General features: G+C 39.0%; 2 protein-coding genes across 7 annotated transcripts in view; both read right to left on the minus strand.

Moving 5' to 3' along the window:
* Positions 1–3,007: 3,007 nt before the first annotated feature.
* arl5c (ADP-ribosylation factor-like 5C) lies at positions 3,008–6,876 on the minus strand. The gene is made up of 6 exons (XM_041816891.1): positions 6,421–6,876; positions 5,418–5,478; positions 5,176–5,323; positions 4,821–4,904; positions 4,297–4,448; positions 3,008–4,185 (listed from the first exon to the last, which is right to left on the minus strand). The coding sequence occupies exons 1-6, from the start codon at positions 6,464–6,466 to the stop codon at positions 4,137–4,139; spliced, it is 540 nt and encodes a 179-aa protein (XP_041672825.1). The 5' UTR covers positions 6,467–6,876; the 3' UTR covers positions 3,008–4,136.
* Positions 6,877–14,910: 8,034 nt separating this feature from the next.
* Positions 14,911–24,609, minus strand: part of cacnb1 (calcium channel, voltage-dependent, beta 1 subunit) — a 51,150-nt gene continuing 41,451 nt past the window's right edge. For 3 of the 6 annotated variants that reach the window (XM_041817282.1, XM_041817280.1, XM_041817284.1), the window contains 5 exons: positions 22,545–22,553; positions 21,010–21,161; positions 18,389–18,484; positions 18,113–18,298; positions 14,911–16,893 (listed from right to left, as the gene is read on the minus strand). In XM_041817282.1, the coding sequence (XP_041673216.1) occupies positions 16,354–16,893; positions 18,113–18,298; positions 18,389–18,484; positions 21,010–21,161; positions 22,545–22,553 (983 nt within the window). In that variant the 3' untranslated portion in view covers positions 14,911–16,353. Of the gene's footprint in view, positions 18,299–18,388; positions 18,485–21,009; positions 21,162–22,544; positions 22,554–24,609 lie in introns of all 6 variants that reach the window. The other 3 variants (XM_041817283.1, XM_041817281.1, XM_041817285.1) reach the window with 2 other exon arrangements.

The following is a 24,609-nucleotide window of genomic DNA, read 5'->3' on the forward strand; positions in this document are numbered from 1 at the left end:
CCACAGTTTACCCTAACTTGCTAACTAACACCAACATTTTACTCAACTCTTGGTACTGTATTCATGGTGACCCCAGAATTACTACTTTGTAGGATTTTCTCAAAAAATGAAACCATAGTGTGACTTGAACAACTCTAAAGTCTTTATTAATCAATTACATTCCTGAGAACCAGACAAAAACCATAGTCAGCTGTAATGTTATATATATATTTATACAAACAATATAAATATAAATATAAATCTATCAGAACTCCCAGCTGAGATGGAGTGACACATATTGTGAAAAATCTCAGTGATGCTCTCCAATATCCTAACAACAGAGTGCCCTTTTTGAACACACCGCTGTAACAAACTGTTGTATAAGGTCCACCACTCCTTTCTGGGGCCGAGCTGGTCAGAGGTCACAGTAGCCAAGGGGAGCAGTCTCAGGGTTTCACATGAAGATATGCAGAGGTCATGATGCCGTTTACTGTGGAAGCTGGGTGACCTTGTAGAAGAACAAAGAAAACCGTATAACAAGTTTTCTTTAGCTTTCTGTATTATAATTTCTTAAATATTTCCTAGATTACAAGGTCTTTCTTGAGTCTACTATATAAATAGAAAGTTTGTTCTGAAATGGCTAAATCCAATTTATTTATCACAAAAGAGTTGCTCTAGATAAACCTTTAAATGTGAAAGACTAGGTCATCCTTACTAAAAGCAGTGCCCTGCCCCTAAATGTACTTTGACAGACTGAAAATGTTCAGTATAGAATATCTCAACCAACAAAAGAAAGGAACAAGACAACAATATAAAATTCATGCCTCCTTTTTTCCATCTGTAATCTACCATGGGCATATATTACAAGATTCAATGCAGTGGTCATGCCATATCTATGATCAAGTAATTGGAAAAAAAATGTTCATCTGTAATGCAACCATTCAGAAGAGGTATAAGGTTTATGATAAAGCAAGTCCTTGGCTGGGGTTTGTAGAAGTTCCTCTGTAGTTGGTGGTGGAATCCCGTGTAGCTCACCATAATGTGACAACCGTTACAGCCCAGTGAGAGGTTAGAAGAACACCAAGTTAGAAGCTTACCTGTCCAGGAGAAGAGCTTCCAGCTGGTAACCCAAGTTGAGAGCGATGCTATGGTGTAGTTCTGTCCATCTTTGAAATGCTTATCATTTGTCCTTGTTTTATTTGTCGTGGTGTCGGCTTTCCTTTTTTGGGGCTGCTTTTCAGTGTAGGCTGTCGTTATTAGTGTCAGAATAGCAAGGTTTTCATACTTCTCCATCAGTGCCATTCAAGAGACTAGAGCAGTGGTTCCCAAACTTTTCACAGCCTGTACCCCTTCAGACATTTAACCTCCAGCCATGTACCCCCTACTCTCATGCACTGATAGCTAGAAAAAGAAATGTGTCTGTAAGCCTGCCGCCTCCCACATTTAGCATGCATAACATACAAATAAAATCTCTTGAAGTGAATTATTTCTCACAAAATAGATTTATTTACCAGCATTTTCAGTGAGCAACACCAGTTCACTTTTGAAAAAAGAAATTTACATTTCTAGAACATATTCAGTTATGAACTTGAAACTGTTAAGTACAAACTCACCACAGCTTTAATGAGAAGGGTGTCTGACTGAACATATGTTACTATAAGAATCTTGGACAATTCAGGATAGATTTCCTTCTCCAAGATGCCTCACAAATCCAGCCTACAGCCTCTCTGCCAACACTTCAGGCCTTTATCAAAGCTCACAATACAAACATTTGCCAGTTTGAACTTAAACTACTGAAACAGCTGTTTGAAACTTGACAGGTATTCAAGGGCCAGCATACATAAGAAGTGATAAAAAATAATACAAAAATTAAATCTGAAAAATAAAAAGAAAAGTGACATTTTTTATGTAATTTAATTTTTTTTTTTTAACCAAAAAATCATATGCATAAATCTCCCAAAGGCCCTGTAAGCAACTAGGTCACATTTAGATGATATGTTTTGGCTGTGTGTTGGTCAGGTGATCAGCTGTTGGGGGTCCTCAATCAGTAAGATGTCAATCACTGAAAAGGTATGGTAGAGGCATTTTTGCCCTTATTTTCACAATGGACAACAAGGATTTGTTAAGGCCGAGCATCAACGATATTTCCACTGTGAATTAAGAACATTTTTGAAAATTCCCTTTTCTAAATCCACACATGCCATAACATTTCAAAGAGAATCTAAATATAGCTTTAATTTATCCCATTAAAAGTCCCCCAGTTTTTTTTTTACAAATTCCCAGAATGACTCATTGAAACTTTATCATAAAGCCTAAACATCCTAACTGAGTTTTCAAAAAGTCCATCAGGCTTATTCCCCCATAAATCTCCAAATTTCCCAAAATTTAAAAATACATTCTAAAGAAATATTCTGTGAAACTGACAAAAAAATGACCATTAACAACCCTCAATTTTCCAAAGAGGTTTTTTTCTTTTTGAAATTTTCAAAAGACAACCTCCCCAAAAATTACCAATGAAATTTCCCCATATTTTTAAAGATTTCTCAAATTTACATATTAATGAAAAAATCCAATGCATACCCTCCCAACCCCCCCAAAAGAAAATCAAATACATTTCCCCAAAATTAAAAATACAAAACCCACATTGCTATGAAAATACCTTCAAACATCAAAACGGATTGCCCGTATGCAAAAATGTCCACGAGATGCCAAGGATTTTCCTAACTACCAATTTGACATGAGAATGCCAAAGAAAACAATTTGAAGCAAAATTTTCAAACGATTTCTAATGAATCTCACCAATAGATGAAAAACATCTCCAAAATTTCATTGAAAAATCTTTGAAAACTTTCACTTCAATTCCCGTCAGTATACCAAAAAAATGCCCTCAATTTCCATGAAAATTCTCCCAGTATTTCAAACCTAGCAGAAATTATTAGACTTTCATAGAAAAGCCAAAATGAAATGTCCTCATTAGTACATGCAGGGTCTTAGGAGCTTAGAACACATGACAAAAGGAAAGACAATGTATATTAACAATAATAAAATTTATTTAGAAAAATGCTCAATATACATATAACATTCAAATGAGACTCATTGTCTGTAGCAGCTAGCTCAGTGCCTTTCAAAATGCTGTAATATACAGTAGATAGATAGTTCAAGAGCTTTTCATTTTCATAAATAAATAAAACAATCTTTAGGTTTCAAAGGTTGTTTGTTGATCATAGACATCAAATATAACTCCATCCACCAGGAGGTGAGTTGTAAATCAACATTACAGTTTCCAGTCAGAGGGCGCAGGAGCTTGGTTGTAATAAAGTTGACGGTTATATAACCCACTTTGTGAATTAAAAATGTATTATATGAGATTTGTAATTAGGTTGAAGCATGTAAAAGTCAAGGAAATGATGCTGAACTTTCCCCCTTAATAGTATGTTATGTAAGATGTTGATTAATCCACGTGAAATCATTTGCACTTTAGTATACTGACTTAAGGCATTAAGCTTAATCTGATTATGCTTTTAATATTTTTTTTGTACTTTAGATTATATGCATTTATTCACGGTCATGACAACATCCAGGTTTGAGATCTACAGATTTGTCTTGATTTCTGATGAAGTAAACTTTGCACAAAAATACTCTCAGTGTGCATAAAGCTGTGTAAAATAATTGACTGGCACAAGTTGAGCACATGTAAAACCCACAGCTTGGATATCGACAAACTCTAATTATAACATTTATGTCTGTGCTGGTAAATTTGTATAATAGAAATTTAAAGTTAATGTGATTTTTCCCATCAGGTAAGTTAATGAACACAAATCTGGAATTTTTCTACTTTAAATAAACTATGAGTAAAAAAACCCTTCCTTACAGTGCAATTCTTTTTAACTACATCTGAGAAAAAACTGTACTCAATATCAAGTGGTTTTCAACAGACTTTTGGTGAGTTAAAGACTTTCATATCATCCATGTTTGTCTGGCAGCTTCTTGCAGACTCTCACACTGCAGGCCAGGACATACTGTCACTGTAGCAGGGCAGGCTCTGTCACGGACCTCCATGTTTGCCCAAAATACTGTTAATATCCCTGTCTCTGTTGCCCTCACAGGGCATTTGAGGCTGGCTCAGTTTGAGGATGTTTGATCCTCAGGAGTGTGGTTCAGTTTGCAACGACCTGTGACTTCATCCAGTCCAGACTGGCAGGCAGACTGAGAGAGAATGAAAAGAGAAAGGTTTATTAGTCATTTCAAAGACTGACTCATTAAAAGCATTCACACCAGACATGATAAAGAGAGAGTGTGAGGTGTGTAAGGACTCACCCCTCTCCTGTGAGAGCGCAGCAGGCTTGAACATGCCAGGAGTGTGTTGTGATGGAGTTAAGCGTGAGGTACTGGGATATTTCTGCCGCTGTCATCGAGCCTTTTACGTCCTGTTTGTTGGCCAAAATGAGAACGGCTGCCTTTTGTAGGTCCTGTGACGAAAAAGAGAAGATAATCAATGGATTAAAGTTGAAACATTTCCATTGGAAACCCCCCAAATGATCTACAAGTTCATTTTTAGAACTGAGAACAGCAGCATCAGCAGAACATTTAGACACGAGATGTCAACACGCTGACTCACATAGTCTAAGCTGAAACTTCCTCATCACGTTGTGTCATGGGTTTGGTAGCGATTGTGTAATTACTGACTCTTTAAAAGAATTTTTTGTGAGGGTGCATTCAATTAATCTATTCAATACTGACTTTCAGACTTCACACCCTAATTCAAAACCATGAAATTAATGACACTGTGATCTCATGTTATGTAAGAGGGGATAAAAAAGCAAAATTAAAACTTTTAGTACCTCATGTGAGAGCATTCGGTGCAGCTCGTCTTTGGTGACGGTGAGGCGCTCACGGTCCGTGCTGTCCACAACCAAAATAACAATCTGAAAGAGTATATAATAATTAGACAAATCTGCAGGTATTTCAGGATCTGTGTTATGAGGACAGTTCAGTTGGGCACAATACCTCTGGTATCTACATTTTACATAATTATATGACCCTGATGGGAAACTTATCGATGCAGGGGGCAGGGTACGAATGAGGCTGATAGGGGTTAATGTGCTATGGTCTATAAACTTAGAATCCTCTCTGTTTCTGTCTTATGACATAACTACCAGAATCAACTATCAGAAACTGATGGACATTGATCAGTACCTCTGTGTTGCAGTAGTACGAGTACCAGCTGGCTCTGAGGCTCTCCTGCCCTCCTATATCCCAAACTAAGAAGTGCGTGTTACGGACTGTGATCTCCTCCACGTTGCTGCCGATGGTGGGCGACGTGTGGACGGCTTCCTTTGTCAGACTGTTTGTGGTGAAAAGAGGGGAAACGAACATTTTATTAAGAAGTCACACTGGAGATCTCAGTAGTTTTAAGGTATTACTTTAAAGTCACTCACAATTGATAGAGGATTGTTGTCTTTCCGGCGTTGTCCAAACCTACAAGGACGACTTTGTGCTCTGCAGGGAACAGTGAAGAAAAGCAAAACATTTCAACTGATTGGTGAAAACGTAACCTGAAGTTGCGCAATTTTCTTTAGGGGTCTGGCAAAGTAAAAGTACACTGAGATAAGATAAAGATAAACAGACTGTTATGTACTAAGCAGAACAACATTATTAAATCACAATAACAGCAAAAGGTTCAAGCTGGTCCCTGTACACACATTTTCATTGGTCAGAGGTTCCCAAACCCGGTCAGACCTGGGGACCCTCACTGTCTCTAGAGGTGGTTAAAGCATTGTTGCACAGAATTGTGCACAATCAAGAGTAGCTGTGTGAGATTTTAAGGACTTTTTGAACATTACTTTGTTTTTTGGCATAAATCTCAGTAATGAAAATAGTTTAATTTTAAAATAAACTCATTTTCTGCATGTATTTTTACAACAATAGGTAAAATTTACTACTTTAAATCATTCAAAACTGTACTTTGTTTCATGGAAGGAACTCTTGTTCTTCATCCACCTCAGATATTTTCTGAATATATCTAATAATACTCTATAATTACGGGGCAGTTTCCATAATCCACTGACTAAAAACAAAACAGCACATTTTTCTGAAATTACCTATATATATAAATCAGTTTAGTTTTGGCCAAAATAGGTTTGAAAGCACATGAAATTGCGCACGTAAAAACTATTTTAATATATTTAAAATGTAAACGTATGTAAAAGAATCGCTATAATTTGGTTTTACATAAATTATCCGCCAGGATAAAATGATGTATTTTTTCATGAAATCATAATAAGAAACTACTTATAGTGGAGTACTTCTAGAAAATATTAAGGTAAGTGCTATTTTGTCAAGTACTTCCGGCTTTAAATTAAATTCGTCAAGCTTTGAAAGATGAACAGCAGAATAATGTAAATAAAAGCATACAAAATAGCAAAATAGAGCTAATCCTACCTCTGTCCCCGAACACAGCCATCATCTTTGTGAGGAGAAATCCCATGTTCAACAGGTGTATGTGTGAGCTGAGGGTGAAGAATAGACGACAGAAATCCACACTTAAGTGTATCCAAACACCTGACTGTCACACTCGCTTAGTTTCTCACTCTGATATCAAACTGTGGGTTAGGATAGCGAAAGTAGGCGGAGCTCCCTGGAAAAAAATCTCGGTAAACCTCGGTATTTTTCAGCCCAGTGAGTCACAGACAAAGGGGGTAGTAATGGCGCGTTCACGTGCTATGGGAAAGTTTTGTTTTACGCGACTAAAGCTTTAATCAGGATGATAAACAGAGCAACGGGATGCTCTTTTCTGGGTCATAAGGATACTCTTACGTTCTGCTCTCTTTTCTGTACAGTTGTGTGCTTTTTTTCAGTACAGTAGGACAGGAAATGGAAGACTATGCAAACTACTTATGATGGCAAGTACAAACTCTGGAACACTTATACAAAGCTTGAAACTAATTCAAATTTACCAAAACATTTTAAAAATTTCACAGGACACATTTAAATCAGCAAAACTCTTTAACAATCTACAAAAACTGTACATTTTACAAAACAAATTTAGCTCAGCTTTCCAAAAAAAAGTGGTTAATCACAGTCAATTCATGACTGAGAGGGTTCAATGACTTTTTCACATTGGACCAGGTGGATGTTTTTCCCTTAATAAATGAAATCATCGTTTAAAAATGGCATTTTTCATTCACTTCAAATATCAGAGTTTATTTGATGGAAAATTTAAGTTTGACAAAAATATACATACTTGTTGTAGGTACCCAGCTATCTGACATTTTTTATTTGGTGTTAGCTTGGTTTAGCAACTGCTAATATTATTTAAAATTTTCAATTAGTATTGAGAGCAACTGGATAAATACGCTGATACATGTTGCATTTCAAGGTTGATCAGCATTCTCGGTGGAAATCTTACCTTGGGTATGACATCTCAAACGTCCGAGTTCAGTCAGGAGCAGTGAAGGCAACCTACCACACTGGCGTTCCTTCCGTCACACCAACGGCAGGAGAAACCAGAAACCCGATGACGCTACTTGTGATACGCACATGCCTCGTCCATATATGGAAGAGGAAGTAAACCTGTGCTCCGTCCTCTTTCCTTCTCACAGGGAGGTTTGGTTATCGTGAAAGACAGAAAGCAAAACTTTGCTGGGGTAAGGTAAGGAATCCCCGGAATGCCCCGGTGTTTTTCAAGGACTTACCCATTCTGGAAATTCTTGGAAATGTAACGACAATAACATCGATCATAAACTGTAAAACGGTGTTGAACCTTGAGCAGACCAACAGTCTCAGTCTATTTCATATTAGATGCCATTTTCAGGTTTGCATTCAGGGTATTAAACCACACAGTAAAACAGGTTTAATAAAAAAAAAACAGCTGTCTCTGTGTGGTTGGTGGGCTGTGTCTGTTTTTTAAAATTCAACATGAAATGCAAACAGTGGTGAAAAATAAAGAAAATTCACTCTAGTAGTGTACTCAGGCCTGCATAGAGGATTGTCTGGGTCCCTGAAAACCCAGTGAACAGCCCAACCCCAGTATTTATTGATGATCTTAATGCATGTGTGTAGGATCAGTAGCATTGGTGCTAGCATCCTGGCTAACAATTACTTCACCTTGGAGCTGAAAAGTGTGTAGAGATTACTGGGTTCAGACTCTCAAATTAGTTGTTTGTTTCAACCCATTTTCATCACTATTTCAGCCTAATTTTCCACATAAGACATCATTCTTGACTCTTTCAGCCAATGTTTACCACTTGAGCACCCATTTTTACCACTTTTTGACACCCTTTTACCACTTTAGCCACACTTTTTTTTGCCAGTTGTAACCACTTTTTGCTACTTTTGCCTATTTTTGACTTTGATACCCATTGTTGCTTATTTTAAACTGTTTTTGCCACTATTTGTTCAGTTTTAGCTATTTTTAACCACTTTTTAACAGATTTTCACCATTTTCCATCCATTTTGACCCCATTGCCTTTCTTAACCCCCTTTTTGCTGACTTTATCCCAATTTTGCTACTTTAACCCCATTTTTGTCACTTTGCTACCTTTTCACTCCTTTTTTCTGTCAATTTTGCCATATTTAACAGATTTTTTACCAATTTTTACCTTTCTGCCTCTTTTTGTAATCATTTATTTTACACTTAAAGCTGTTGCATTTTCTTCTACATTATTTTCTGGCATTCTGACATTCATGTACATCACGGCTCAGATATGAAGTCTGATATTTCTTTCCAAATGGTTTAGTCAACATGCCCATGTACATTGTAAATATTATTAAAATCAAAGGTAATTGTGTTTTAAGAAAAGGGGTTAACATTTTGAGAAGGCTATATTGTACTACAGCATTAATAAATACAGTTTATTTTCTTTATCTTTGATATGAGTGGTTATGATTGAGGCTAAATGTAAAATATGGTTATCACAGATTAACTTTACAATGGACCAAGATGTTGCTGACCTCCACAGGCCCCCCTTTGGCTGGGCCCCAGAAAGCTTTCCCCCTTAACCCCCCTTATGGGAAGCCTTGAGTGTAACTGAGATTTAGAGTATCTGGACTTGACTTAGGTATTATGTTCTTGGGAAAACATCTCTTTAATCTACAAACAATTATTGTACTTATGACTCTACTTCAAGTCTATAAATGCTCTTTTTAACATGCTACTTCTGATCAGTTTAATTTTCTTCAACACCCCCCCCCCCCCCCCCCCCCAAAAAAAAAAAAGAAAAAGATCAGATAAAATGGGTGCTAACAGGGTGCTGCAGAGAGGAGAAACACGAAGACAGCTTTTGCAGCTCCAAGAATAAGAATATGTTGCACATTTTCACAGTTCAAGAGGCCTTTCACTGAAATGGCTGTGATAATGAATGTTTTCTCACTGTGTGAAGTCTGGCTGATGTTTTCCCTGTTCTTCACAGGTATGTTTTGTTGTTCCTGTTAACTTGGAGCTGCAAACCTGGACATATGTAGCACGTTTGAAAAAGAACTTCTAAGTTAACATAATAATGTAGTGTGTATTCTTGCATAGTGAAGGTACAACAATGCATTTTATTTATTTATTTATTGAATAATTTGAGTGTTCTTAAAAACAGGTACCTCAGCTCAGATATGGATTTGACTGAAACTTGTTTTAAACAAGAGCTTTATACTTTGGCACAAGTACAACCCCAATTCCAATATAGTTGGGGCGCTGTGAAATGCAATAAAAAATGTAATAAAATCTCATAAACCCGCATTTTATTCACAATAGAACATGAACAACATGTAAGATGTTGAACCAGAGACATTCCAGGGATTTCAAATTTGATTAATCTGACCGCAGAACAGTTTTCTATCTTGCCTCAGTTCACTTTGAATGCACTTTTTTCAGAGAAGATGGTGAGGTTTCTGGATTGTGTTTTCATATGATGGTGAGCTTTGTCCCATCTTTACTATACTGAGAGACTCTGCCTCTCTAAAAGACTCCTTTTATACCCATAACTGACCTGTTGCTAATTAACTTTAAAAATGCTTCTCCAGCTGTTTTTTTAACCACTTACTTTTTCAGCCTTTTCTTGCCCTGTCCTTCCTTTTTGGAGAAGTGTTACTGCCATCAAATTCAAAATGAGCTAATAATTTAGCTGAGTTCAAATCATTGCGTTTAGTTTTTATTTACATTTTACAAGGTGTGCCAACAGTTTTATAAATTGGGTTTGTAACTTAGGTGATACTTTGTCCACCACTGAACATAAATGGTATTATTATGACTTGAATGGCAGCTGTAACTGTTTTTTGGTGTTTCTACTGTTGCTTTTGACTGTTTTGTCGTTTACACTAGTGATGTGCGGATCGATACTGAAGTATCGATCCCTCCGATACCAGAGTCTTACGTTTTAGAATCGATTCTCATACAAAAATATCGATATTTTAATAAATGTGGACAAATGTGTAGTTTGCCATTAACAGGAATACAGTGGAGAGTAAAAACACTATCGCAAACTTGTTGTAATGATTCCCAGTTAGTAGGAACTACTTCTTCTTCCGCCTGTCAGTCACATGCGTAATACGGCTCTATAAGAGCGTCACTGGTCACAACGTGCTGCTGCTCGCTAAAACGCAGTCATGTGGGGACATATTTCAGCTCCACAAACAGCAACGACGCGGCACGTGATGTATGTGAGAAGACAGTTAAGTATTAAGATAGTTAAACATCAGAGAATCAACCATAAACCGAATATGTTGAGGCGATCCAGAAAGCAGGAGAGGAGAGAGACAGGTGCTGCTAGGGCGAGACAGACGGCACTCTCGGAGTCCTGGTGCTGCAGGCAGAAACTATCCAGGTACAGAAAGAGCAGAAAGAATAAGGAGCTGTTGGAGATGTGTAGTGATATACGTCTGTTTACTAGACTTAGGTTTCATTTCAATGATCAAACAACGGGAGTTCCCTGCATTCTTAAAGCTACTGAATCCTATTCTATACAAATGTTCATTAATATAAATATGGTTATTAAATTAGTAATGAAATAAATAAATGCCACAATAAACAACTGCATGAGCTCAGCTTTGAGTAAAAATCTATGTCCCTGAGATCACCTCACATCTATTCAGTAGGCCTAGATTTAGTCAGGTAAGGCTACCTGTAAAGTAAAACATTTGAAGCGGATTACATAGGCTAGGTGTTCCTAAAATATACATTATACTTGCAATAAAACAGCCATTGAGGGCTAAAAAGAAGCTAAGATAAAACTGAAAAACATTTTATAAATAAGATAGATAATAACATTGTTTCTATAAAATATTTTTCTTGTATTATTTTCAGTCTCATTTGTTCTGACTGATGGCTAATTGAATATTTTGAAATGTAATAGTGACGAACTTATGCAATTATTGTGACATTTATTTTATTGTCATTAAATTATGTATTTTAATAGCAATTTCAATGAGTAACATAGCTTTTTATATGAAATGGCAAGTGTATGAAAACTGTTAATTCTTTAGTTTTTGTGTAGGCTGTTTTGAGAGTCTACACACATAGCTGAACCTAAATAAGATTAAGAATTCACGGCAAGTATCGGTATCGGATCAGTATCGGCGATACCAGCCTGAATTTTACTTGGTATCGGATCGGAAAGGAAATCAGTGGTATCGCACATCACTAGTTTACACAAATGCATTTCCTTTGAATAGTGTACCATTTATCCTCTCATGGGTCAACTTCAACTCTAATCAGCTTCTAAGAGATCATTATTTTCATGTAGAGAGCACTGGATCCTCACTGATTAGCTTAAATGGAGATATAAACTTATTGTATGCAAAAATATAATTTATATATATGTAATACTCTGGGACATTACTGTACTTTCCACCCTCACAGCTTGTTGAGTAACACTCAGATGCAAAGCTCACAATCAGGTTGAAGATGAAAAACACATCTTTGTTTGCCACATTTCCTCCATCATCAGATCTGCAGATGACGAACCAATAAAACCCACATCCTGTACTCAGCTGCACTTTGACTTCGGACTGTTTTTGTTTCCTTCTTGACTGAAACGTTTGGCGGGTGTGACCAGATACGCTGTTATTCAAGAGGCGTGATTTCAAACACTTCCTGCACATAAATGAGGAAACAATAACGTGACGACAGTACGTTTAAAATGTTCCAGTACCATGATGTATTCATGTGTGTGACTGTACGTCAACTATGTGCTGTAGTCAACACCCAACACATCACTTTGACAAGACAGGTTCTACGGGCAGGGAGGTATTTGGTGTTACTTCTGACAATAGATTGTATAATAAGCTTTTGTTGATAAAAATAGAACAAATTCACTGAAGAAATACAAAAAGAACAACTTAACCCTTGTGTTATAAAGAATTCGTTTCACTTAAACCTCTTTGTATCTGGGTCAATGACATTTAAGGCTTTGAAAGTCAAAAAATAGATGTTTTTGCATGTGGAATTATGCCTTTTAACAAGTTTCATGTGTGAAATGACTGTAAAGTGCTTAAATTGTTTTTTTTTAACAGTATTTGGAATTTCAACTACCAAAAACTCAGGTGGTGCAACTGTGAAAAAGTGAAAATGTTGATTTTATTTTGCTGAATCTTTGGCCCCTGAAAGTGTCAAACCACCTCACACACATTATCTTTTGTGTTTCTTTTGTACTTTTAAAATAATTTAACATTGTGGGCTCTGTTGTGCAAACATTTAGTGTCTTTAATGCAAAATCTTATATTAAAAGACAAAAATACTGATACAGTGTAATAAATGAATGTATTCAACACTATAGCCATCAAAATCAGCAAACATTTGCTCATTTTAATCTTTTATTAACACTTTTAAAGGAACACTTTACCTGGAAACACCACCTTGTGAATTTTGAGATCATTTCAACCAACCCATGTCTAAAGGTTAAACAGCACTGACTGTAAAATGTGCTTTTCTGGCATAATTTTACCCTTCAACAACAGACACATTGTGTATTTTAATATGTACCTTCCATTACTTGACACTGGCATCCAAAAAAATTGTCAAAGAAGATTTTTGAGTGGGTAGTATCTTTAACTTACAGAAATTGAACATTTTGGAAGGACAGTAAATCCTCTCCGGGCTTTAACGTTATTTATTCCATATATTTGCATTCATTGCTGTTGCGCCACCTGACATTACAACTATTTTCTGCTGTTACCTTTACTCTTGTTAAAAGTGGATGTGATTATTCCTAAGATAGAATGTAGAATTTTATGGTAAAATAAAATTTAGATGTTTAACATTGGTTGTACCACCTGACCCAGGCAGTGCACCCTGACATGCACTGTAGGAGCAAACAGTAAAACGGTTCACTCTAAGTATTTCCTGTCATTGTATTCAAGTTATTTGACAACCATCCTTAAATCTGCAGTTTTCTCAGAATGCCTTGGGCATTAGACACTTTTGCACCATGAGTGAAGTTACCATGTCAGTTAGAGGAGTCTCACACCAACTTCACTGCACCACAGTTGAAGTTCTGAACTCTGGAAGAGCACTTCCTGGGTCAAGGTGCACATTACAATCTTTGTTACATGTAGTTAATTAAATTAGCTATATTTTGGTGACATGCTTGTTAAAAATTAAAACGTGTGAAAGACATCCAGGAAAATTGCAATGAATAAGAAACATAAACTTAAATCACACGTAAAAAATGTATCTTCACTACTTCAAAACTTTTGCATACTCAGTTACCTACTTGCTTAACTATTTGGATGATTTTCAGCTTGTTTGGTTTTACAGTGTGGAAAGAAATGTTTTATCTTTACTTGAAAGGATCTAAAAAGCATTTCACTTGGCCATGAGTGTCAGCTAGAGTTAAATGGATGATTAATTATGTTAAAATCTGTTTTTATCACCTCATATTAAAATAAAATTCCCATGATTATGGTTTTGCCACCTTGACGTTTAAGAACTTTTAAATTCCAGGACAAAGGTTTTTCCAATAATCTTATTAGCTTTAAAATGATTAAGTATTCTAATTTGAATTTCTCACAGTTAAAATGACATTTGAATAATCTGCACTTTTACTTTGAGGGTTTTGCCACCTGACATTTTTAAGGTTAGGGGTGCCAGAATATTAAAGTTATTGTTTAAGTATATGTATAAGTTATTGTTTAAGTATAATGTATTCAAACAATTGTTTTTGTAAAATAACCTGATAAATGGCACACATTTATTTTTTAAAGGGAATAATAGAAGGATGTTTTATTCTTTTATTGATTTTATTGGTGCTAGTAGTCTCACATTTAGTGAAATGGGGATCACTTGAGTACAGTGAATGTGTCTCAACAGATTGTAGACACCTGTGTCTGGAAGGTCTAGTCACTGGTTAAATAGTATTCTTGGCTACCATTGCACCATGAAGACAAAAGAACACTCAGAGCAACTCAGAGAAAATCTTACTGAAAAGTATAAGTCAGGGGATGGATATAAAAAAAAACACCCCCCAGAGTTCAGTTAAATCCATCATCAAGAAATGGAAGGAGTATGGCGCATGTGTAAATCTGCCTAGATCAGGCCGTCCTCATAACCTGAGTGACCTTGCAAGAAGGAGATAAGTGAGAGATGCCACCAAGACACCCATGACTACTCTGATGGCGTAACAAGCTTCGGCAGCTGAGAAGAGAGACACTCTGCATACAACAACTAATGCCTGGGTCACTTAGTTTACATGACTTTTAAATTTAATTGACATTACTTTATAGAAATCTGTTTTCACTTTGACATTAAAGAAGTTTTCATTTTTTTCTCAAAAAGCAAAATTATATTGATCATGATTGATTTATAAAATCAATAAAAGGTTAAACATGAAACAGGGTGAATACTTTTTATAGGTACTATATGCATGTCATGTCATTGACCCGCCCCCAGGAATACCAAAACTTTTACATCAATTAAGTGACACAGTAGCATTTTCTGAATTAATTTTTAATTAAAATACGAATTTATCCACAGATTAAAAATGAAAGGCAGAAAAAGCAAAATGTAGCTACAGTCAGGCACCAATGATACATGTTATTTAATATCTTTAACAATTGCGATAACGCAACAATAACATTATTTACTGATCATTATTTCATATTTATTTATTCAACTGAAGACAGGGTGAGCTGAAGCAGCCCACCAAAGACATTCATGGATTCTCTGTTATAGATATCCGAGTAAAGACCACAGCTGATCCTAACCCCCCACCACCACCCCCACTTAAAAAATTGCAAATGTCCACAGGAAGAAAAAAACAATACTAAGTCAGTCTGAAATCAAGAGTAAGAGGAGAGTGGTAGTAAATATCAGACGAGCTATCAGTTTGGGTGGAAGTTGGGAGTGATAACCACACACACAAGTACTTTTTTAAATAACCATTAGCTACAAAGAACAGACAATGAAGCAAAATAAAACAAGATGAGCAAAGTGCGGGAGCGACAGAGCGTGCTACAGCGCAGAGTAGCCTCAGAGACATGGAGACGCACACATATGGTATGAAAACATTAGTTAAGACATCCCACCGTGGCAGAGGTGGACATGGCTTGGCGAGACATTCCGGCACTTGTGATTGGAGTTTTTTCTTGAAATAAGGATGTTTTTTTTAAGGTGGGAGTGACTAAGGCAGGACACTTTGTTCACAAAACTACGACTGTGGTGCTTCTTTGAATCTGCACCATGTTAGAAAAACCAGAGAACAGATGAGGCACCCTCGGCACCCACGAGAAAAGGGGAACACGAACAGAGGGGCTGGGTTTAGATAGGTAGAGTGGCTGCACCACGTCGAGGAAGAAGTAAACATCTTTGGAGTGAACTCTTTTTTTCTGACATGGGTGTAGCAACATTGATAAATTGTGTCAGAATATGGCAACTCCTCCACCAGCTTTTTAAGGTCTGGGTGATTAGGAAAGTGGAGGTGAGAGACTCAGCACTGAATGAGATAAAGGTAAAGAGAGACCCTGACTCTATACATGGGGACGGTGACATTAGACCCTGTTTAAGACTGCAGAGGACAGACATGACGGACTACTACAGCTCTACCAGCCTTCACTCTACAACTGAACGAGAGGTTGAGTCAAACAGATCACAATCAGAGAATCACAATCTTAGCGGTTACTGTCCTCGTGCTGTCAGTTTAGAAATCCATGAAATTCATGCAGTATTAACAAAAAGAACAAAAACAGACCAATAGTATTTTTCTAAACATAAATAAATTGAATTGCAAGAAGAAGTAGATGAGAATGGCATCTGGCAGTTGATGTATTTCTTTACATTGTAGTGGGATGTAAACAGATTCATTTGTTAGCCTGACTGGCACACTTCAGCCCCCCACCTCTCCTCTCCTCTCCTCAGTCTGTCTGCAGCTTCCTTCTCTTCTTGGTGTGATGTATTCAGCGGATGTAGACGTCCCTCCCCCAGTCGTCCTGGTTCTTGTTACGGCTCATGTTGGAACCTGTGTCCACGGGATCCTGGCAGTACCGCTCTCTCAGCTTGGCGCGCCCGTGCGGCTGCGTCTGGCTCGGCATTGGAGGATGGTTCAGGTTTTCCTGGTCCGGCTCGGCACCCTCGTCCTCCCATGAAGCCTGTCTGCCGTGATGCTGTGCCAGGTGGAGGCGGCTGCCGCCGCCACCTCCTCCTCGATAAGGCTCTGGCTCTTCGTAGGGGTCGGTTTCAATGTCCATGCAGGAGTCGCCTGCCTCGGTGTAAGCCGAGTCCCGGCTGCCCTGGGTCTCGGAGTCGAAGGTGTCTTGCCGGGACAGGCCTCGCCCGCTCCCTCCGCGCAGTTGACCGCGGGAGGAGCGCATGTGTGTTTGCTGCTGCTGCTGAGGTTTTCCTCCCAGGTCTGTCTGATAGTCATGCAGGGTGTCACTCCCTCCACTCTCTGTCAGAGGCCCTTCTCTCTTCTGCTCCCCATGCACCAGATACGGCCCCTGCAGCACGCCATGGCCATGCAGGACAGCAACCATGCAGACACACAAACAGCAGAGCACAGTCAAAGTGTCAGTGTAGTGAAGGTAAGTCTGCAGGGTTAGCAAAAGACAGGCAACACTAAAAGATTGTAGACAGACCATCAGTTTGTTTATCTCTTGTTTGTGGCATGCACACTCACTCACTTGTTCTGAAATTAGTCAACAGCAATACAAACAATCTGTCAGCCAAACTAATGAGATCTTCTGATTGATTATTTTGAAGTTGTGGTACGCCTCAGCAAACACAAACACATTCAAGAAGCAGACCGTCTACCATTACAACAGTGCCATCTTGTGGCAGAATGGCCACATGGCGAGATAAGCAGAATAATGACTACCATATAATTACATAACTAATCAAACTCTGGAGCACAGGATGTTCACACAGACTCATTTATGTAAATGAAGTGATACAGACACATCTGAAGATCAGCTGGCGCTTCTTTTGGCTCCTATTTTCTTCTTGGATTATTCTGGTTGACTCTCAATAATAATGAGTTAGCACCCTTTCCAGCCAGCTGATGCATTCAGGCATCACAATGTCACAGACATGAATACCTCTGATGAGCACAATTTAGTAAGAGATACTCAGCTGATTAGTAGTTTCATGTTAAAATAATTATAAAATGGGTAGTGTTAGTAACAGCCTGTACTAAACTGAGCGTTTATGTTTGAAGAGGCGGACATGACTTGCTGTTTTCAGGGGCGGTGCCATGGCAACACTGAGGACGACAGACTAGACTCAGCCTACCAGAGAAGAAAAGTGCAGGAGAAAGGTGGCCACAGAGCTAAAGTGGGGGGGAGCGGGTGCAGCAGATATCATTTTACTCTTCAAGAAGAAGGCCAGGGGTGCCTTATGAGTATTCCTTATATCCGGTGTTTGCTCCTCTCATGGTTTAAACAGCACAAGGAAATGGATTTATGTGTGGGAAATTAAGTAGCTCATTTATGTGTAAATTCCTGCATAGGTGTGTTTTGTATGAATGTGTTTCTATATACAGTATAAATAAGATTGTAATGCAATTTTCCTTCAGGGTAAACAGAGCGCCGCAGTCTCCCCAGACAAACACTCTGCAGGACTTCAGAGAGTGTGCTCTTCCACTTTCCCTTCATTCGCTACAGCACCGTCCAGTTCAGGCCACAGATCTGTGTTTCTGCGTAGAGAGGTGAGCACCTGTACCTGCAGGTTGGAGACAGGCTCAGGGGAGGCGGCCAGGGCGGCCGTGGCCATGGTGCGGTTGAGCAGAGGGTTAGGAGGGTTGCTGCTCGGTGGGTGCGTCGCTTTCCAGTACGCCTCCAGGTAGTCAGCCAGGTGCTCGCAAGCATCCTCCAGCTGGTTCTCGTCCAGGATGATGTCAAATAACTCCTGCACATACAGAAGCAAACATGATTTCACCCTGAGAAATGACAGCGGCTGTTCTTGCTTTTCTTGATGCAGTGATGAAGGAGAACTCACAGGTGGGCACTGGGCCAGCTTGTCAGCTGCGACCATCTGCACATTTAGGTGTTTAGCCTGGGACTTCCCTCTGGATTTAATGAGCCTCTGAAGGACCTGCAGGGACACAGCAGCACTTTGTCAAATGAAAAACAATTATTCATGTGAAAGTGCTGGCATGCTTGAAATTTTAAGGTGCCTGCAACTAAAATTCAGTGTCAGTGTTTCCCAAATCCCAAGATGACCTCTAATGCTGCAGTTTCACCCAGTAGTCTGGTTTGATTCAGCACATTTTGGCACTGTTTGGTACACTAAACCCTGATTTTGCTTATGTTCCCACATTCAATGACCTTCAAGTCTCAGTCAGAGTGCTGGGAATTCAACTGCTTTAAAAGATCCAGATTATTTGGCATCTAAAGGAGCCAGTTGTGGTGGTTCCGGCATCTGATAAGGATGCTTTGCTGGACTGGGAGCGCCTCAGACTACCCCAGGAGGAGCTAGCAAAATGTTGGGGAGATAGATGTTTAGGGTGACTTACTTTGCTTGCTGCCAACACTACCCTACCTCTGATATGTGGAGGAAGATGGATGGATTATTTGGCTTAGTAATGAGCTGATTTTGGTACCATTTGACTTTCATGTCCATTACACACCAGCAAAAATTGGGGAAAAAGGAAACTGTCCCTCCTCTGACTCTCCTGTTGACCACATAAAAGAACCAACACTTCTAGATCTGGCTCTTCAGGAACATCTTGTCATCTTAAATTGAATAGTTGCTTTAACCCAAACAGTGGCCCACTTAGTTTATTCTTAATAGTATATCTGTTTCCTTTAAAGGTGTGTTTGTGATCAAATCAGGGAGGAAAGCTTTTTGGCTCAGTCCAAAACATGATGTGTTTTGTTTTTGTCCATTATTATAGTTGTTACAAAGAAAGATTCTTCTGACCAGTCAGGCCTTTAGGGTTGGATAGATACTCTTGTTATTTTCAAGACGCCACAGGACACCTTCTAAATTAAAATCCTAAAGGAGGTTCTCTGGCAGGCTTCAGCCAAAGATGCATTTAGAAAGTACTCAGATCCCCTTCACTTTTTCAGTTTTTGACATGATGCAGCCTGATACTACAGACATTTAAATTAATTTATCTCACATTAATCTAAATTCAGTACCCCATAAAAAGTTACATTTCCTCTCATTTCTCTGTGTCATTGCTGAGATGTTTCTACACCTTGACTGGAGTCCACCAGTGGTAAATTAAATTGATTGGATGTGATTTTGAAAGGCTAACAATGCTGTATAGAACACCTCACAGCTGACAATGCAAATCAGAGCTAAAACAAAGCTGTGAGGTCAAAGAAACTGGCTGCAGAGCTCAAAGACAAGAGTGTTGCAAGGCACAGGTCTGGGGAAGGCTACAAAAATATTCTGTCGTGCCAAAGGTTTCCAAGAGCACAGTTGCCTTCATAAATCTCACATGGAAGACATTTGGCACAACCAGGACTCTTCCAAGAGCTGGTCACCCGGCCAAACTAAGCAATTGGGGTAGAGGGGCGAGAGGAGACAAAGACCCTGATGGTCAATCTGACTGAGCTCCAGAGATCCTCTGTGGAGATGGGACAAAGCTCCAGAGGGACAACCATATCTAGACAAAAACCTCTCAATGCAAAACACACGAAAGCCTGCTTGGAGTTTACAAAAACCACCCCAAGGATTCTCAGGCTGTGAGAAACAAGATTCTCTGGTCTGATGAAAACAAGATTGAACTCAATTCTAAATTTTATGTCCAGAGGAAACCAGGCACAACTCATCACCTGTTGAATACCATCCCAACAGTGATACATGGTTGTGGCAGCATCATGCTGTGGGGGTGCTTCTCAGCAGCAGGGACTGGAAGACTGGTCAGGGTTGATATATCCTCAATGAAAACCTGTTCCACAGCGCTCAGGATCTCATTCTTGGTCGAAAGGTCCACCTTCCAGCATGATTATGACCCTGAGCCCACAGCCAAGACAACACAGGAGTGGCTTAGGGACGACTCTGTGAATGTCCTAGAGTGGCCCAGCCAGAGCCCTGACTTGAACCCTTTTGAACATCTCTAGAGAGACTTGAAAATGGCTGACTACTGATGGTCCCCATCCAACCTCAATGAGGTTGAATGGATCTGCCTGGGAGATTGGCAGAAAATCGCCAAATCCAGGTACTTGAGGCTGCAAGTGCTGCCAAAGGTGCTTCAAAATTTCTTAAATTTTATTTTTACTTTATCATTAGAGTGTAGATTAATAAGATAGAATGACTTAAATGATTATAGTATCAGGCTGCAACATAACACAATTGTTAGCTCTGGAACTTATTCCGAAACATATTGGAATATAACAAAGAATTTCTGTTTATTAAAATGTAACTTCAGTATTTAACATAACTTGTTTTTTATTCTTTGTAAATCACTTATTGATGTCTTGCAGTGTTTCTCTTTGCTTGTGTCACAGGGGGTTTTTCTATTGGACATTTTGGCTTTAATTTGACCTCTGTGATGCACTAGATAAAGGTCTTGTTTATCTGCATAACAATTGACAAGTACAATTATTAAGAACAGAAATAGTTTAGTGATAACACAATAAAATGGTGTAAAACAACAGTTGCCATACCTTTGGTGAGGCTATTTTGATATAGACAATAATAGGAGCCAGGGAGGTCTTTGCCAGCTGAGAGGGGTGGTTTATGGTGTCTGCATCCAGCGCCACCAGCTGAAGGGTGCGGGCAAGCTCGAAGATACGCTCAATCTCACTCTGAACCTCCGCTAAAACCCAACAATACAGAAAAAAACAAGTTAATGAATAAATAACAGCAGGTAGAATGAGATAAAGAGCCCACCCCCCCCCCCAAGGAGATACAGCATTATAATACAGCAATACTACCTCTGCTTTATGCACAAGTACATAACTGATGTGTTAGTACTTCATCATGCATGTCAGAGTTGTAGAAAAAAATACTTCCAAGTGCATGGATTAGGTTTGTAGTTCCATTTATGCACAGCTAAATGGAGCAGTGCAGCATCCTCATTCTGTTGCAACCTCCCAACATTAACACTCGCCTCCTGTGCTTCTCATGATTATGTTTCTTTTTTCAAAGCTGCGCAGGAAGGAGGCACTTAAGAATGAGATGCCTGTGGCACTTGTAATTACTAATGATAAGGGCACAATTTCTCACCATGAAAATAAAAGAAGAAAAACAAAAATACAAACACCCCCATCAGACAAATTAAGTGGAGCATTAGTTCTTGTTAGCACAGAAGAACAGCAGTAATTATTCTATCAGGTGAACTACTCAACTCTGTGGACTGCTTGGGTGTTTTGTTTCCATTGTTCCTCAACAGCAGCCTATAAAAGCTTTTCGATTCAGATTTTGAGTGTGGTTGCTTTTTAAATCAGCCTGTTGATGTGTATAACACTGAGATTAAAACCGGAAATGTTCCCAGTCTATCTGGTCAAACATTGGCGCCTCTGAGGTGTACGTGCTGCCAAGCCAGCGGCTGAGAGAGATAACGGGGGCAAGGCAATCTGCAGAGAGATGGAGTCCTGCACACAATCCAGCATCCTCCAGAGAGCAGAAGGGTGGAGAATTAAAGCTTGAGGCAGAAACACAGGGCCTCCACACAGCGATAAGAAACATGAACTTTAACTTGTACAGAGAAGAAGAAGGCAAGGCTTCCATTAACCTAAAAAAAACTTTGGCAAATTTAGATTTAACTGTAGAGAGAAACTTGCTCCCATGTCATGATAGGAGGAGGAAAAGTGCAGCTTCCACAGAGGCTGTTCCTGGGTATAAGTTCAACATACATAAATGGATAGCATAAATAGGCAGGTCATAAATGGAAGACAGCAGAAAGGAAAGTATCAACTTCCCTCCGTGCTCATTCCTGTCACATTTTAAAAGCAGGTACCAGCCACCCCGCTCCCCTCCCACGGATCTATTTCTGCTTTGGTTTTGCAACCCCTTCTTTTTGTTGGAGACTACAGGCTGTCACACGGACGTATGAGGAACAGAGAAACTGACAGGCAAGCAGACAGGCAGACAAACGATGTATGAGCAGACGATGAATAAAGTGAGGAGAAAAAAAGAGGAGGAGGGAAGAAGGAGGAGAGAAGTGTCAGTGTTTTGTCACGGGGAAGAGCATACGTACCCAGTACGTCTGAATCAAAAGAGGGTGGTGGAGGAAGGTGGAAGAGAAGGTGGAGCAAGGGGGGAGGATGGAGGGCAGAAAAAGACAGGATGAAGAAAGAGAGAGGAGGCCAGATCAGAGTCAAGAAGTCAGAGCAAGTATAAAAGGGACAAACTTGAAACTTTCAGGTCTTTGGATGATGAACAACAGAATCTGCATATCCTGTCCACCTTTATAACTTTTAACATTGAAATACTGAATATGAACTGGTAAAAAAGAGGCTAAAGGGATAAAAATAAGCAGAGCACAATTAGGTGTATCATAGAAAAATCAAATCATAAATCCTATTCTAATTCTATTGTTTATTGTATCATATATCATAGCATATCGTAACGTATTGCAGTGTTAATTTTGTCAACTGAAACTATGGCTAAAAATGTTCATCGACAGCTTTTTCCATGACAAAAACTAGACTAAGACTAGCCAAAGAGAGATATGTGGTGACTAAAAGTGACAGTAAAAAGTAAGTTAAGTTTTCATCAAGATGACTAAAACTAGACTAAAATATAATTTATTTTTTGTCGGACAATCAAAATCCATGATATTTCTCCACTGTGGGTAAATCTGTCAAAAAAACGATGCATCTGTATCTCTTCTGCCTCTCAGCTGTGGAAAGCAGGGACCCCAGGTCAGGCAGGGGGCATAGAGCACACTACCATGGTTTGGTACCAGATTTAGGCAAAAGAATAAATGCTTGGACCAAAAGTGAAGACTACAATATGAGGAGTTTTTATGGACTAAAATGTTTTCTAGTTTTTGTTGACTAAAACTGTGTCTAAAAATAAAAAGGGTTGAAATGACAAAAATGTGACTAAAACTAAAAGACACGTAATCAAAAGACTAAGACTAGTAGTAGGGGGAGGGGACGCAAGGCTTTCTCTGCTGAGGCTGCTAAAATTAGATTTGCAAATATTGACTAAAACCATGATAAAGCAGTTATTGCATTGTTTATACAAATGTCTTTTGATAAAAGCATGAATAGGTCTTTTCTTTTTATCAGTGAAATCTATAAAATCTCTTTGCAGCCATTTGTTAAAATCATTTAAATTGAATTTTTTTCCTCATTAAGACAGAAGCCCATTTTGACAGAAAAACACAGAATTGTTGACATTTTTGCAAATTCATTAAAAAAGAAAAACTGAAATATCACCGTAAGTATTCATACCCTCATATATTTAACTCAGGTGCTGTCCATTTCTTCTAATCATCCTTAAGATGGTTCTACATCTTTATTGGAGTCCAGCAGTGTTTAATTAAATTGATTGGACTTGATTAGGAAAGGCACACACCTTTCTATATAAGACCTTACAGCTCACAGTGCATGTCAGAGCAAATGAGAATCATGAGGTTGAAGGAACTGCCCGAAGAGCTCAGAGACAGAATTGTGGCGAGGCACAGATCTGGCCAAGGTTACAAAAAAATTTCTGCCGCACTTAAGGTTCTTTAGAGCACAGTGGCCTCCATTATTCTTAAATATAAGAAGTTTGGGGCGACAAGAACTCTTCCTAGAGATGGCCGTTCGGCCAAACTGAGCAATCAAGGGAGAAGAGCCTTGGTGAGAGAGGTTAGAAGAACCCGAAGATCACTATGGCTGAGCTCTAGAGATGCAGTGGGGAGATGGGAGAAAGTTCTAGATAGTCAACCATCACTGCAGCCCTCCACCAATTGGGGCTTTATGGCAGAGTGGCCCGACGGAAGCCTCTCCTCAGGGCAACACACATGAAAGCCAGCACAGAGTTTGCCAAAAAAACACATGAAGGAATCCCAGACTATGAGAAATAAGATTCTCTGGTCTGATGAGACCAAGATTGAACTTTTTGGCCTCAGTTTAAGTGGTATGTGTGTAGAAAACCAGGCACCTCTCATCACCTGCCCAATACAGTCTCAATAGTGAAGCATGGTGGTGGCAGCATCATGCTGTGGGGGTGTTTTTCGGCTGCAGGGACAGGACGACTGGTTGCAATTGAAGGAAAAATGAACAAGGCCAAGTACAGAGATATCCTGGAAGAAAACCTTTACCAGAGAG

The sequence above is a fragment of the Cheilinus undulatus genome, linkage group 21 (genome assembly GCF_018320785.1).
Source record: "Cheilinus undulatus linkage group 21, ASM1832078v1, whole genome shotgun sequence".
Classification (NCBI taxonomy): Eukaryota; Metazoa; Chordata; class Actinopteri; order Labriformes; family Labridae; genus Cheilinus; species Cheilinus undulatus.

Coding starts and splice junctions, on each gene's coding strand:
- arl5c (XM_041816891.1), bottom strand. CDS start 6,466: ATGGGATTTCTCCTCACAAAGATGATGGCTGTGTTCGGGGACAGAG. Junction 5,324..5,417: donor ACAACAATCCTCTATCAATT/GTGAGTGACTTT, acceptor CACCACAAACAG/TCTGACAAAGGAAGCCGTCC. Junction 4,186..4,296: donor TGCGCTCTCACAGGAGAGGG/GTGAGTCCTTAC, acceptor ATTCTCTCTCAG/TCTGCCTGCCAGTCTGGACT.